The sequence below is a fragment of the Electrophorus electricus genome, chromosome 19 (assembly GCF_013358815.1).
Source record: "Electrophorus electricus isolate fEleEle1 chromosome 19, fEleEle1.pri, whole genome shotgun sequence".
Classification (NCBI taxonomy): Eukaryota; Metazoa; Chordata; class Actinopteri; order Gymnotiformes; family Gymnotidae; genus Electrophorus; species Electrophorus electricus.
The window spans coordinates 9,348,320-9,363,319 of record NC_049553.1 but is presented as its reverse complement, the minus strand read 5'-3'; the positions used below and the strand labels follow the sequence as shown (position 1 = coordinate 9,363,319).

General features: G+C 44.9%; 1 protein-coding gene across 1 annotated transcript in view; it reads left to right on the top strand.

Annotated features, from left to right (window-relative positions):
- Nucleotides 1–15,000, top strand: part of dnah2 (dynein, axonemal, heavy chain 2) — a 104,486-nt gene that overhangs the window by 79,617 nt on the left and 9,869 nt on the right. Inside the window, exons 63-84 of the mRNA XM_035519901.1 lie at nucleotides 2,173–2,314; nucleotides 2,642–2,811; nucleotides 2,918–3,034; nucleotides 3,327–3,491; nucleotides 3,922–4,047; nucleotides 4,261–4,409; nucleotides 4,734–4,800; nucleotides 6,157–6,307; nucleotides 6,444–6,592; nucleotides 6,789–6,922; nucleotides 7,158–7,302; nucleotides 7,524–7,723; nucleotides 8,245–8,371; nucleotides 8,927–9,113; nucleotides 9,864–10,012; nucleotides 10,501–10,684; nucleotides 11,110–11,300; nucleotides 11,811–12,002; nucleotides 12,313–12,497; nucleotides 13,380–13,614; nucleotides 13,816–13,967; nucleotides 14,220–14,334. Coding sequence (XP_035375794.1) covers nucleotides 2,173–2,314; nucleotides 2,642–2,811; nucleotides 2,918–3,034; nucleotides 3,327–3,491; nucleotides 3,922–4,047; nucleotides 4,261–4,409; nucleotides 4,734–4,800; nucleotides 6,157–6,307; nucleotides 6,444–6,592; nucleotides 6,789–6,922; nucleotides 7,158–7,302; nucleotides 7,524–7,723; nucleotides 8,245–8,371; nucleotides 8,927–9,113; nucleotides 9,864–10,012; nucleotides 10,501–10,684; nucleotides 11,110–11,300; nucleotides 11,811–12,002; nucleotides 12,313–12,497; nucleotides 13,380–13,614; nucleotides 13,816–13,967; nucleotides 14,220–14,334 — 3,432 coding nt within the window. The remainder of the gene's footprint in view (nucleotides 1–2,172; nucleotides 2,315–2,641; nucleotides 2,812–2,917; nucleotides 3,035–3,326; nucleotides 3,492–3,921; nucleotides 4,048–4,260; nucleotides 4,410–4,733; nucleotides 4,801–6,156; nucleotides 6,308–6,443; nucleotides 6,593–6,788; nucleotides 6,923–7,157; nucleotides 7,303–7,523; nucleotides 7,724–8,244; nucleotides 8,372–8,926; nucleotides 9,114–9,863; nucleotides 10,013–10,500; nucleotides 10,685–11,109; nucleotides 11,301–11,810; nucleotides 12,003–12,312; nucleotides 12,498–13,379; nucleotides 13,615–13,815; nucleotides 13,968–14,219; nucleotides 14,335–15,000) is intronic.

The following is a 15,000-nucleotide window of genomic DNA, read 5'->3' as shown; positions in this document are numbered from 1 at the left end:
ACTGGACATGTGGAAACAACAGATGGACAATAAAGCCGATTCCAAGTTGACCAAGTTAGTCCCAACAACATATCACAGGGTTAAAACAGAAAGATGTTTGTTATGAAGCCTTTGCTTTTCATATTCCTTCCTTTGGAGTGCCAAATTACCACTGCTGTTTTCTGCATCCTACCCACTATCATGATTTGCCACTACTTTCTCTCATATATATATATATATATGGTGCCCCCATCTGTCTCATCATCTCCTCTTGGCTGGTTTATTGTGCTGGTATTTGATGACTGGGAGGTTAATGTGTTTATAGCATTGATCTTATTTCTGTTCAACTGGTTCTTGAGGACCTGCCTTACCCTATAGAGGTACTTGGATGTTGCTGTCCTTCTGGTTTCTGCCTCATGGTTTCTGTGTGATTGGAGCTGTCCTCTAGGTCTTTTATATGGCCTTGAGGTAATTCAGTTCACTGTTCCCCTTTATACTGTCAACCGACCACACTTCTCCAGCTCGAATGATAGTCCAGTGTCTTCGTTGTAGGTGGTGAGATGGTGCAGTGAGTCAATGTTCCTTTCTGTATTGGCATACAGCTTGATGCCATCCATGTACAGGAGGCTGATGGTAGTTATGATCCTGAATGTGTACCAGTACCCACCCTTATGAGTGATCTTGCTGAGAGTGTTCAGGCCGATGCAGAAGTTGAGGAAGTGCCTGCCTGTGGGTTCTTGTGTGGTCCTCATTTGTCCCACTGAGCTCTTGATGAGAGCTATGGTCTTATACTCTTTATAAAGGGCTAGACATTCACATATCTATGTGTGGCATTGAGTCATATGGTTTTTGTAGTCAATCCAGATGATGCTCAGGTTGGTGTATCTGATATTGGGATCCTGGTAGTCAGCTCTGTCTGACTGTAGCTGGTGCTTTGAGCCTCTGGTATTGCTTCTAATCCTGTCCTACGTATGCCGATTCATCTTGGAGGTCCTCCGTGTAGAGGATAGGTAGATTGATGTTCAGTAGTTGGATGACGCTTGTTTCTTGTTGGGTCCTCCATGATCAGTACTGTCCTGTCATATATTAGTTCGCCTAGTCCCGCCCAGTTCTTTTGTGCTGCCAGGTGGTAATCAGAGCGGTTTAGTGTGAACGGATCATGTCAGGTCCATGTGCTGTCCAGTTTTTAATGTTTGTGACCCGCTTTTGGACATCTGTTTTCTTACTCTTTCCTGCTCAGGGAGATTGTGGTGTTTCATATTTAAATCTTTTAACCACTGAGCCCTGGTATTCTGTGATGATTCTCCTGTATGCTCTTCCAGTACTGCTGAGTTTTAGCTCTGGGTGGGTCCACTGTCAGGGTTTTGTTGAACTATAGATGACAGCTATACTTTGGATGGCTCTTTAGTGAAAAGAGCATTTATTCTTTTGGCTGCTGCTTCTTTTGTGTATGTCTGCAGTCTGGCTGTAAGTACCTTTGTTTACCAGACTCCTGGCCCTCACTTATGGCTCCCGTGCCATCTCTCTTCTGTAGCTAGACACCATCTTTGATCCTTATACCCTTTTGGAACTCTGTCAGGTTGCTGACTTCATTCCAAATTGTTTTTATCTTCATTTCCAGTCTTTGTTTACAAGGAGGACATGGAAAGTGGCCTGTGGCTTGTATATTGTAGCCAAGTATTTCAAGTATCTCTAGTGCTGAAAAATATACTACTTTGTTACTGTCAGTTACACAGGTGGTTGGAATGGCACATATTGCTGCATTTATTATGCTTCTTGCTGTCTTCTGCTCCTTGGTAGCTCCTTGTGCGCATCATGTAGCCTCTTTCATCGCACTTTCTGTTGTGGTAACTTTTCATTAGCTCAGTATTATCTGGCTTTGTCAATCTGTGGTGTATTCTTGTTCTCATGTTTCAGAGGTAGGTGATGTAGCTTTAGGAGTTTTGGATTCATAATGTTGGTAGCTGTTTTGCTTGTATGGGTTGGTGGTCTCTACCACTGCGCAGTGTATATACAGGTGTGTGTGTGTGTATGTGTGTTCGTGTTCAACTTAGGAGGAAGGTGCTTCTTACTATTTCCTATTTCTCCTACTATCTAGAGAGCTTATACCAAAAACGTGACCAAAAAAAGCCCTGAGTGAAACCCTGAGCAAAGCTTTTTACATTCGGAGTAATTTTCGCTCTTGCTGTGCAGGCCCTGGAGTCCCTGAATAAGAAGGATATGACAGAGATCAAATCCTACGGTCGACCGCCAGCGCTGGTAGAGACTGTAATGGAGGCAGTCATGATCCTGAGAGGATGTGATCCCACCTGGGCTGAGGCAAAGAGACAGCTGGGTGAGGGACAGAGAGAAGGAGTGAATGTATGTTCATTTGCCTATAGATTACACAGACAAGGGAATAACATGGACCCCAAACTCAGAATTAGACACTTTAAAGCATGACTTATAAGACTATAAGGAAAGATAGGGAAAAGGAATAGATAAAGAGGAGAATGAAAATACAGAGGGCAAATGTACACTGGAAATGGGATTTAAGTAAACCAACAAAATAAAAAGACAGAAGTTTAAACACATACTAATAAGTTTGACAGGGTCAACTAAGCTAATGAAACTTAAACAGAAGGTTTAGTCGTAGTACTCACCTGACTGCTCTGCGTTGTAGGTGAATCAAACTTCATTAAGCAGCTGGTGCACTTTGATAAGGATAACATTTCAGACCGTGTGCTGAAGAAGATAGGCCAGTACTGCACACAGCCTGACTTCCAGCCTGAGATCATCGGCCGAGTCTCACTGGCTGCCAAGTCCCTCTGCATGTGGGTCAGAGCCATGGAGGTAGAGACCAGTCTACATACACACACACACACACACACAAGTACACAGACACAGACTCTCTCTCTCTCTCTCTCTCTCTCTCTCTCTCTCTCTCTATCTCTCTCAGGTGTATGGGCGTATCTACCGTGTGGTGGAACCAAAGCGAGCTAGGCTGCAAGGAGCCATGACTCAGCTAGCTGAGAAACAGGCTGCACTGGCTGAGGCTCAGGCCAAACTCAGAGAGGTGTGTGTGTGTCTGTGTGTGTGTGCGTGTATGTGTGTGTGTGTGTGTGTGTGTGTGTGTGTGTGTGTGTGTGTGTGTGTGTGTGTGTGTGTGTGTGTGTGTGTGGTTGCAGTTGCGGTTGCATTATACACCCAAACTCTGATAAATATGGAGTCATACTGGGTTCCACAAATAAGTATGAACAAGAATACCACACACATATAGCTGCCCATCTCTCCATGGTTATCATCTATCACTGTTAGAGGAGGAACTAGAGGCACTTTTGTGTGTGTGTGGGTGTGTGTGTTTGTAGGTGGGAGAAAAGCTGGACCTGCTGAAGAGGCAGTATGATGAGAAGCTGACTCAGAAAGAGGAGCTGAGGAAAAAGTCAGAAGATATGGAGCTCAAACTGGACCGAGCTGGAAAACTGGTGTCTGGCCTGGCAGGAGAGAGAGTACGCTGGGAAGAGACAGTAAAGGTGAATACACACACACACACACACATACACACACACACATATATGTATTTATCACATATGTTTAAAAAACTGTGTAGCCTCTTACCCTATTAGATTAAATGTGATCTATGCCTCAAATATGATGGACCTACAAACCCTTTTTGGTTAATTGTACTATGTGATTGTGCATATAAAGGAACCAATGATGACTTAATGAACCTGTTATGAACATATCGAGAACGAAACAATGTTATTTGTGTCTGTTCTTTCCTTTCATGAAGACACCTGCACCAACACTACAGTGTATAAGTGCATTGGCCATGTTTTTTAGGGAGCATTGTGACTTCCAAACACCCTGTACTGTACTGGTTAAAATGGGGCTGGACTGCTGCTGCTGCTGTGTGTGTGTGTGTGTGTGTGTGTGTGTGTGTGTGTGTGTGTGTGTGTGCAGGGCCTGGAGAAGGACATGGGCTACCTGGTGGGAGACTGTCTGCTGGCTGCTGCGTTTCTCTCCTACATGGGCCCCTTCCTCTCCAACTATAGAGACGAGCTGCTCACCACCATCTGGATGAAACAGGTTTCTCTCATTCTCCAGCTGCTTCTCGCCTCCCTCCCTTCAGCCTCTTCATTTTATTTCCCTGATTATCCTGAGTAATGTGTGAGTAAGCACACAGTTCAAGTCTAAAGTTTCTCACTCTCATTAGACTTTGTCCCTTTATTCAGTTTGGTTATTGTGCCCTCTCTCTCTCTCTCTCTCTCTCTCTCTCTCTCTCTCTCTCTCTCTCTGTAGTTCATGGAGTTGGAGATTCCATGCTCTCTGAGTTTCAACTTCGCCGGGTTTCTCTCAAAGCCGACGGCCGTGCGTGACTGGAACATCCAGGGCCTTCCCTCCGACATGTTCTCCACTGAGAATGGAGTAATTGTCACCCGTGGCAACCGGTCAGCTCTCACCAGGCCAATCCCCCTAATGCTATTTTGACAGACAGCCAGTCCCAAATGCTAATTAGAATAGTGATGATATCTCATGAATAATGATGACTAATGAATAGTGATAGCAGAGTAATTAGCAAAAGATAATAGTAAGCTTTGCAATATGAATGTCCATTTATGGGCTATTGCTAATTTCCTCTCACAGAAATGGGAATGCACCAGACAGGGCATTTTTGAGATTATGGATTATTATGAATTATTGGCGGATAATGTGACAGGCGTTCGCATTAATGGCTAATGTCTCCAGCCCACTTTTTCTGTGTCCTTCCCCAGATGGCCGCTAATGGTGGACCCTCAAGGACAAGCACTGAAGTGGATTAAGAACATGGAGTCTAAAAGAGTGAATAATTGCAAATACACAGTCACCAAACCCTTTCTCCCATTCCCTTTATACCCTCAGTTAGGATATAGAGTGAATTATCTATAGCCAACCAAAAGTGTCGGACGTCTATAGAGACCGGAATGGAAGGCAGGACAACTGAAGACATCAGGCAGGATTATAGCTGGATTCCCCAGTGCCCAAGCATATCTCCCAATCTGCATTGACATTATCAGCCGAGCGTGGTGCCAGGCTGCCTTCCTGCTTCAGCACTAGTCGTGACACTGGGCTCAGCCCACGGACTGCTTGTTCCTCTCCTCCTTAATTAGTGGAGAAGAAATGAAAACCACAGAGATCTCAGTGGGACTGAAAACTGCATCCTTTCCATCAGTCACTCTCCTTACCTTCTTTCTTCTCTTCCTCTTTGTCCCTCTTCATCCATCGCTCCACACACAGACGCCTCTATTAATACTCCCGCGCTCTCCCTGCCACCCCTCTTTTGTGGCCTGGTAGGCAGTGCTGTTCATTTTCTATATGGAGTGGAGATGAAGACTCCTTTTTTTCCCCCTGTGTTTAGGCTTTTTGAAAAATAGAACACATGACCGATTTTGGTGGAGAATTTAGAGAGCAAAAATGGCACTCGGGTGAATTTATCACTAGTATAAGGGTATGATGCACCATAAACACTCTTCCAAGCACAACCTTAGTCTCGCTCACTGACACACACACAGGACAGTGCCATGTGCCTTATGCCTTTGTCCATCAGGTTTCTGTCCTTTTTATTTCTCTTGTCTCAACTTAGCCTCATTTGCTGTACAGGTCTCTGCCCTTCTCTCTCACACTCCCCCTTTCCCTCTTCCTCTCCCCCTCTGTTTTCCTCTCTCTCCCGCTTGCTTTCCCTCTGTCTTTATTTTTCTCTCCCTCTCTTTCCTCACCCTCTCTCCTATGTTCCTTTCCCCTTTTCTCTTCCATTTCTCCCCCTCTCCCTCTCTCTTTCTCACTCTCCCCCTGGCACTCTCTTTCTGACCTTTTCCTCCTCTCTGCAGGTCCTTTCATGTCTTGCTGGGGTGGCCAGAGCCATTCACACACTGCAGCTAAACGCTGACATTTAGGAACAATCACGAAATGTCTTCTACTGACAGTCCAGAAGCTTTCTCCTCCTTCTCTCTCTCTTTCTCTTTCTCTATCTCTCTCTGTCACTCCCACACTCACTCATTCTCTTGGTTCTGCTTTACTCCTTTCAAGCCATTTTTGTCCATGCTTTTATCTTCGCTTTATCTTTTTTACCCTCTACCTTCTGACTCCTTCGCATCCGCTGTTTGTTCTGGTCTGTGGAATCCTTTTATAAACCCGGCTACCATGCTTCCTTTCTCTCAGGGACTGAAGGTGACAGACCTCCAGATGTCAGATTTCTTACGGGTTTTGGAGAACGCCGTGCAGTTCGGTTCTCCAGTTCTTCTTCAGAATGTACAGGAGGAGCTGGACCCTTCACTGGCCCCCATACTTAACAAGTCTCTCACACATGTTGGTCGGTTTCCTGCTCTCACACACCATAGCATAGCCTTCTCATTCCTGTTAATCTACACAGTACATTTTCATGCCTGAGGTGGCTGTGTGCAGTTACCCATGGTGTTGGTGTGTGTGTGTTTTTTGTGTGTATGCAGGTGGAAGACTCTTGATGAAACTGGGAGATAAAGAGGTTGAGTACAACCCAGAGTTCCGTTTCTACATCACCACTAAACTGTCCAATCCACATTATACACCAGAGATCTCCACCAAAACTACCATCGTTAATTTTGCTGTGAAGGAACAGGTGCGTGCGTGTGTGTGTGTCCTTTTGAGTTTAAACCAAAACATTCTAGTGGTCAATGTTCACCACTACAGCTAACAATGTTGGTCAATCTTGCTCCATCTTAATAAAAGGGTATTTCCTATACATTTGTTATTGCTTTACCCTCAGTGTGTGTGTGTGTGTGTGTGTGTGTGTGTGTGTGTGTGTGTGTGTGTAGGGTCTGGAGGCTCAGCTTTTGGGCATAGTGGTACGTAAGGAGCGTCCTGAGCTGGAGGAACAGAAAGATACTTTGGTGATGAACATTGCCTCTGGAAAGAGGAAACTGCAGGAGCTGGAGGATGAGATTCTCCAGTGAGCTCCACACACATGCACAGGGCTCTCCATTAAACATGTGCACACACACCCCAGAGTACTACATTAACACCTTTTATTCAAGTGACATTTAGCGAAAATGTAACATTAACACATTTGCTGCATCCATAAAGTCTGCTTTTTCCTTCAGCAGGATGTTTGTGCTTACCAAGTCCTTACTGTGTGTGTGTGTGTGTGTGTGTGTGTGTGTGTGTGTGTGTGTGTTTGATTGCAGCTTGCTAAACGAGGCGACAGGCTCTTTGCTGGACGATGTGCAGCTGGTGAACGCTCTACAGACCTCCAAAGTCACCGCCACCGAGGTGTCAGAACAACTGGAGAGCAGCGAACAGACGGAGATCAAAATCGATACTGCCAGAGAGGTGAGAGAGAATGAGAGGAAAGGAGAAAGGAAGAGGGCACAGAAATGGTTGCCACATTGGATTAAAGATTGAGGCTTTGAAAAAGGATAAGGATAAAAGGATTTGAAGACGAGGTCATCGATAGCAGTGAAGTGAAAGATAACGGTCTAGATGTTTAAACCCTGTTTGTGTGTGTGTGTGTGTGTGTGTGTGTGTGTGTGTGTGTGTGTGTGTTTCTGCAGGCCTACCGGCCCTGTGCACAGCGTGCGTCTGTCCTCTTCTTCGTGCTGAACGATATGGCCCGTATAGATCCCATGTACCAGTTCTCTCTGGATGCCTACATAGACCTATTCAACCTGAGCATTGAGAAGAGCCCACGCAACCACAAACTGGAGGAGAGGATCACCAACCTCAACGACTACCACACCTATGCAGTCTACAGGTCACACACACACACACACGTTCACACACGGGATTGTAACAGCAGTTACCAAACTTAAAGAGGTTACTGATCTGTCACAAATACAAACATGTACACATACAGACATTTAAAAGCAGGAACAATAAGAGCAACACCCAGAAGTATATTAAAAATGTAATTAAAAAAAATAAAATATATATTTTAATAAATATAAATACATATAAATAAATATGTATCTTATGTATATTTTGAATATCTCTACAGTCTCTCTCTCGCTCTCTCTCTCTCTCTCTCTCTCTCTCATGTAATATATATATATATATATGGATGGATGTATATAGATAGATGGATGGATGGATATAGATCACAACATAATCTCACTTGTAATAGTGCCAGAAAATGTGTGTGAACGCCCATGACAGCCATGTAATTGACAGAAACAGTTAGCTACTACCTCTAATGGTGTCTCAATGGCTGTGTCTCGGGTGTGGAGCTGGTGCAGCGCTGGGCATTGTGAGAGCTGCTGCTGCCCCTGTGTGCAGGCATACCTGCCGTGGCCTGTTTGAGTGCCACAAGCTGCTCTTCAGCTTCCACATGTGTGCAAAGATCCTGGAGGTGGCAGGCAAGCTCAACATGGATGAGTACAGCTTCTTCCTGCGCGGGGGGCTGGTGAGAGTCCACTTGGGATTTATTATTTCATATAATTTTATTATTCACACACTCACCATTACCCCATTCGGTGTGGCCTTGAGAAAAAGTACATCTTACTTGCAGCTTCGTTGTGAACTTCTCAGTCTGTCCTAGTGGACTAAAAGCTCATTTCTGTTTGCTGACCCTAGGCAAGCAAGTTAACTCCTAGTGGCAGTGTAGTGTGGAGAGACCTGCTGAAAGAGCTCAGGTCTCAGCAAAACTTACATGTAGCTCTTCTGGGTAACATTATTTCCCAAAAGCTACAAACACTGACTGTAAATAGTCTGCTTTGCTGTTTATTTGTTAAAGCTCCAAGGCCTTTCCATGTTTCAGCTCCGCTAAATCTGTTTAGTCTGATAGCCAGGAATTTAGAAGCCTAGTCCCTGTGTTACATGTGTTGCATCATGCTTGGGGTATGTTTGCATTAAAACATTTAAACCTTCTGTCTTTTTGGCCTTTATCATATATTTCTTTTGCATGTGTGTGTGTGTGTGTGTGTGTGTGTGTGTGTGTGTGTGTGTGTGTTTCATTCAGGTCCTGGATAAGGAAGGGCAGATGGATAATCCATGCACTAGTTGGCTGGCTGACTCTAACTGGGACAACATTACTGAGCTGGACAAACTGGCGAACTTCCATAGGATCATGGCTTCCTTTGAGCAGTACCCACGAGACTGGAACCTGTGGTATACGAGCTCAGAGCCAGAGCACGCACCACTACCTGGTAATGGGTTGATGATCACCTTGTGTGTGTGTGTGCATGTGTGCTTGTGTAGGTGTGTGTGCGTGTGTGTGCGCATGCACATATCAGGTCATCAATGTCAGTGTTATTCAGGACAGGCACTTCTTTATTTGTAAATCTTATTAAATCTTCTTATTCAAATTTTTTGTCCTCACAATTAATTTCTGTCTTGTGTATATTATTTAACTTGAAGATTAAAATGTATTTGCCCCTCTATCCTCCCAATTCTTTCTGTAAAAATGTTTAATGTCTGATTCTTCCTACATTGCTAGTCTGTCATTTCCCTTCCTTTATTTCATTACTGTAATTGTATTACTCAAAGTTCTGATCAATATTAATACAATCTGTGCTAGAACTTTCAGCCATAATTTTCCCTCTGCTCTCTGTGAAAATCCATTGTTTGTTTAACCCATTTATGTAATTATGAATTGTACTGTTGTTTTAAAAGTAAGCTCTCAGGAGGCCGTAGCGCTGAAAATGTCTATAAGAAAGATAATATTTGTCTGTCAATTAATCGCTTGTTTCATTTGTCTCCTTTTCTCTCTCCTTTCTTATCCTTTTCTTTCTCCCTCCTTTCTTAACTTTCCTTCATTCTCTTCTCTTTCAACTTCATTCTTTCTCTTTGCAAACTGCCATGTCAATTCGCAACCCCTGCCCATTTCCCTCCACTTCTTCCCTCCTTTCTCACTTCTTTCTCTCTCTCTTCCGTTCTCTCTCTCTCTCCATCCTTAGGGGAGTGGGAGAATGGGTGTAATGAGTTGCAGAAGATGTTGATAGTGCGTTCTCTAAGACAGGACCGCATATCTTTCTGCGTCACCTCCTTCATCATCAACAACCTGGGCCCCCGCTTTGTAGAGCCACCCGTCCTTGACATGAAGGCTGTGAGTGATAGACACACACACACACACACACACACACACACACACACACACACTGACACACAGTGCATCCTCATAAAGGCCAAAATATGCATAACAACACATATCACTCATTCACAGTTCAGCACTCTCATCCCTCCTATCTTGCACACACATTTCCTCATAGATCCACAAGGGTGCTTCTAGACTCCATCATTAGGGTGGCATTAAAAAGACCAGCCGGGCATCTTAATTAGGAGGTGTCCCATTATGAGTGTACATGGGGGTTCCCATTTCCACCATCTCTGACGGTGAGATAATGCCTGAACCTGCTTAGTACACAGCTAGATCCTCTCACACTGAACACATGTCAAATGCTGTTTTTGCTCTGAACTTCTGTGTTATGAAGATGACTCAGCCAATCGTGACAAACCCCAGGAAATGATTTGCAGAGTGTTGCAGGACGTATGCATTTGTCTGTGTGTGTGTGTGTGTGTACGTGTGTGTTTTAGGTGGTAGAGGACTCCACCGCTAGGACGCCACTGATCTTCGTGCTGTCCCCTGGTGTGGACCCCACAGCTGCGCTGGTGCAGCTGGCAGAGACGTTGGGCATGGGTCGCCACTTCCATGCCCTCTCCCTGGGACAGGGCCAGGCTCCCATCGCCACGCGTATGATCAAAGAGGGCGTGAAGAATGGTGAAGCTTCTCCTTCTGCCTTTACATTTCCCGTTTGTGTGCGTGTGTGCGCACGCGTGTGTGTGTGTGTGTGTGTGTGTGTGTGTGCACGTCCTCTCATCTGTCTCTCTGTGTATCGCTTGTCTGTTGCGTTACTTTGCTCTGCATATTTACTTCACAGACTCAGGATATTGGACATGATTGTTGATTAAAGGTGTTTATCCTATTTAAATAAACTGGAAGTCATATGAATGTCATTAGAAAAATTGTTTGATTGTTGGAATAAAGAAATTATCAGTTTCCACTTACTCTAATATTTTTTCCTTCCTCCCACTCCTTATCTCTCTTCCTGTGCGTGTGCATCCGTGCGTGCGTTTGCATGCGCGTGTGTGTGTGTGTGTGTGTGTGTGTGTGTGTGTGTGTGTGTATGTGTGTGTTGGGGGCAGGTCACTGGGTGTTCCTGGCTAACTGCCACCTGTCTCTGTCATGGATGCCCCAGCTGGATAAGCTGGTGGAGCAGCTGCAGGTGGAGAATCTACACCCAGACTTCAGACTGTGGCTGAGCTCCTCACCTCACCCAGACTTCCCCATCGCCATACTGCAGGCTGGCATCAAGATGACCACAGAGCCACCGAAAGTACAGCCCCCTCTCACACACACACACACACACACACACACACACACACACACACATATACACACACACTGACAACCCTCGTATACGCATGTACACATTCTTATGTACAGGCACCTATATAGACCTGCACTTACCCAGGAATGAAACACATACAACACTGCATGTGCTGCATTTACTATATAACGTACTTCAAACAAATAGGTTTCCACCATCTTTAACTTCATTGTACCTACTTCAGGAAATAGACTTTCTCTATTGACCCATTGGATTTCTGTTTTTCTGACACATCTTTGGTCTTAAAAAAATGCTAAGAGCCTTGGTCCTGTTTTTTGCACATATTGATCAGAAGTCAAGGAAAGCTTTTTTTTCAGAGCACATTGATTCTTGTGACACTTTGTGGGGCTCACACACATTCAGACACACGCGCACGCAAGTGCACAAACACACACACACGCACACACGCGCGCACAGACAAGTGCAGACATGCAGCTCCCTCCTGTTCCTTCACAGGGCCTGAAAGCCAATATGAAGAGGCTGTACCAGCTGGTGACGGAGGCAAAGTTCTCGCGCTGCACACGTCTTGTCGTCTATCGCAAGCTGCTCTTCGCCCTCTGCTTCTTCCACAGCGTCCTGCTGGAGCGCAAGAAGTTCCTCCAGCTCGGCTGGAACATCGTCTACAGCTTCAACGACTCCGACTTTGAGGTAGAGACAGACCGGTATGCTTGAGAGATCCTGCTGTTGCAGAATTCCTTCAGCGTGAGCAGGAAGGGGTTAACTGTCCCTGCCTGAGTGATTTACTGGTGTGGTCAAGAGGTGTCAGCTGATGGCCCATGCCAGCACAGTTAGCACAGTGAAGGCCACCTTAGAGGGCACATCGCTTCTGGACGGCTGTCGTCTCTCCTCTCCATTTCTCCTTCTGTGTCTATCTGTTTCTTCTCTCTGTGTCACTCTCCCCCTCTTTCTTAATCTCTCTCAATCTTTCTCTCTCCGTCTCACTCATTCTCTCTCCCAGGTGAGCGAGAACTTAATGAGTCTGTATTTGGATGAGTATGAGGAGATCCCCTGGGATGCTCTGAAGTACCTCATCGCTGGGGTCAACTATGGAGGTCACGTTACAGATGACTGGGACCGTCGACTCCTCACTACATATATCAGCGACTACTTCTGTGAGGGCACAGTCAACACACCTTTCTTTAAGTGAGTTTCTCACTCTTACATACACACACACACACACACACACACACACACTAATGTGGATGCACACCCATACAAACAAAAATAAAAACAATTAGCATTTGTCACACCTCAATAACCTTCAGCCCTGTCTAGTAAGGAAAACATGTTTCTGAGCCATGTTGAATAGCAAGAGCCCCACCATGTGGATAGAATTAAAAGCACATAGGCAGACCAACACACACACACACACACAAACACATAGTGCTTTAATGAAAAGATCAGGTACTCTCTTTATGATACAAAAACGCACACATCTTAGCCCACACATTGTTTTGTTGTTGATGAGACACCACAAGTGTCACAGCATGTGCTGCTGTGTCTCCCTTTCCCCCTTTCTGAAGTAGCCCTGCCCTCATTTTAGATTAACCCCTTCTCAGACACACTTGCTTAAAACTCATATATGGATTGTTAATTAGCTGATTAGCTGACTACAACCAAAGATTTCACCAGTCCAGTTTATCCACCACTGCAGTGCACATCTAACAAAGAACAGTAGCTCCCCCATGTGGTGTGTTTGATATTTACACTGTGTTTGAAATAATCTGGCTGAGAGCAGAGACAGTAAGGTTGGTGTAGATTGCTCGTTGACTGCAGATAGGGCCATGGGAGTGAGGCTTTTTCTGGATGCCTGCTGGGTTACCAGCAGTCTTGATGATGCACTTCTTTAACCTGGAATTCATTTGTGTGGTGTTCAGTGGAGGCTGGATTAGACTTCTGAGAAACAGGTTGTAATGTCAAAGATGATGTAAGGATGTAGAAATCGAACAAATAACATTATTTGACGTGTGTGTGTGTGTGTGTGTGTGTGTGTGTGTGTGTGTGTGTGTGTGTGATGTCCTCTAGACTGTCCTCTCTGCCTACCTATTACATCCCTCGTGATGGGCCACAGGCCAGCTATCGGGAATACATCAACCTGCTTCCACCAGTGGAGCACCCAGAAGTGTTTGGCCAGCACCCCAACGCTGACATCGCCAGCCAGATCTCTGAGACGCGAACGCTCTTCGACACGCTCCTCTCTCTCCAGCCACAGGTCACCAGCTCCACAGCCACCAGAGCAGGACCCAGCCGTGAGGAAAAGGTGTGTGATTATTTGTGTGCACGGGGTGGGGGGAGGTCTGGAGAATTAAAAAGCCTTTGTGTGCTATTTCACTTGGCCTAACATGGAAGAGAAGCTTTGACTTGAATAACATATAAACTGTGTGTGTGTGTGTGTGTGTGTGTGTGTGTGCGTGTGTGTGTGTGTGTGTGTGTGTGTGTGTGTGTGTGTGTGCGTGTGTAGGTATTGGAACTCTCTGCTGATGTGCGTCAGAAGATCCCAGCACAGGTGGACTATGAGAGTACACGTAAATTGCTGCAAGACAACCCTTCACCTCTTAATGTGGTACTGCTGCAAGAGATCCAGAGATACAACAGTCTACTCCACACCATCAGGTATGTGTGTGTGTACTCTGAGAGAGAGAGAGAGAGAGAGAGAGAGAGAGAGAGAGAGAGAGAGAGAGAGAGAGAGAGAGAGAGAGAGAGAGAGAGAGAGAGAGAGAGAGAGAGAGAGAGAGAGAGAGAGAGAGAGAGAGAGAGAGAGAGAGAGAGAGAGATTTGAGTTGTGAGCTTTGTTTGATGTGATACAGTGTCACTCTGCTCTCTGTGTGTGTGTGTGTGTGTGTGTGTGTGTGTGTGTGCATCCAGGACATCTCTGACACAGTTGGAGAAGGGCATTATGGGTCTTGTTGTGATGTCCAGTAGTCTGGAGGAGATATTTCAGTGTATACACGATGCTCGTGTGCCTCCTCTCTGGGAGAAGGTAAGACCTTGGTCAAATACCCCTTCATAACACACACTGAATTACAGTGCAATGACGTTAAAAGCCTAGTTAACCACAAAACTTCAATTTTTATTCTTATATTTGGGTTTACCACCTTGACTAATGACATGCATTTGTACATCAGGAACTAGTCATTAGCAGTAACATCCATTGTTAACCTAACCTGAAGCTACAAGAGACTTGTATATTACCTCCTTTTTCATTTGAGGTCTACCACTTCCCAATAAGCAGGAAATTACTGTCTGTGTATTGCATTGTGAATGAAATGCCCCTGAATACAGATGCTTAGCAATATATTTGAAATGTTGTGAACCAATATATTCTATTTTTATAGGCAGTGGTTTATATGGTGAGCATTTATCATACCTTTAATATGGCATTTTTGGAAATGATTAATAGAATTAGTAATTCTATTAATAGAACTCTTTAATTAAAAAATTAATAGAATTCTATTTGCCATAACTTGTAGAGACCCCATCCCGAATCATGTATCTTCACCTACGTGTAGCCAGAGTGGGTGTGCTTGATCATTGTGTGTGTAGAGACTGGTGTGTGGGGAGCTGGGAGTTCAGTGCCCTGTGCTTAACAGAGAGGAGTTGAAGTGGAGTAAATGACTGGTGGAGTGCTGGAGGTCACACTGCTAAA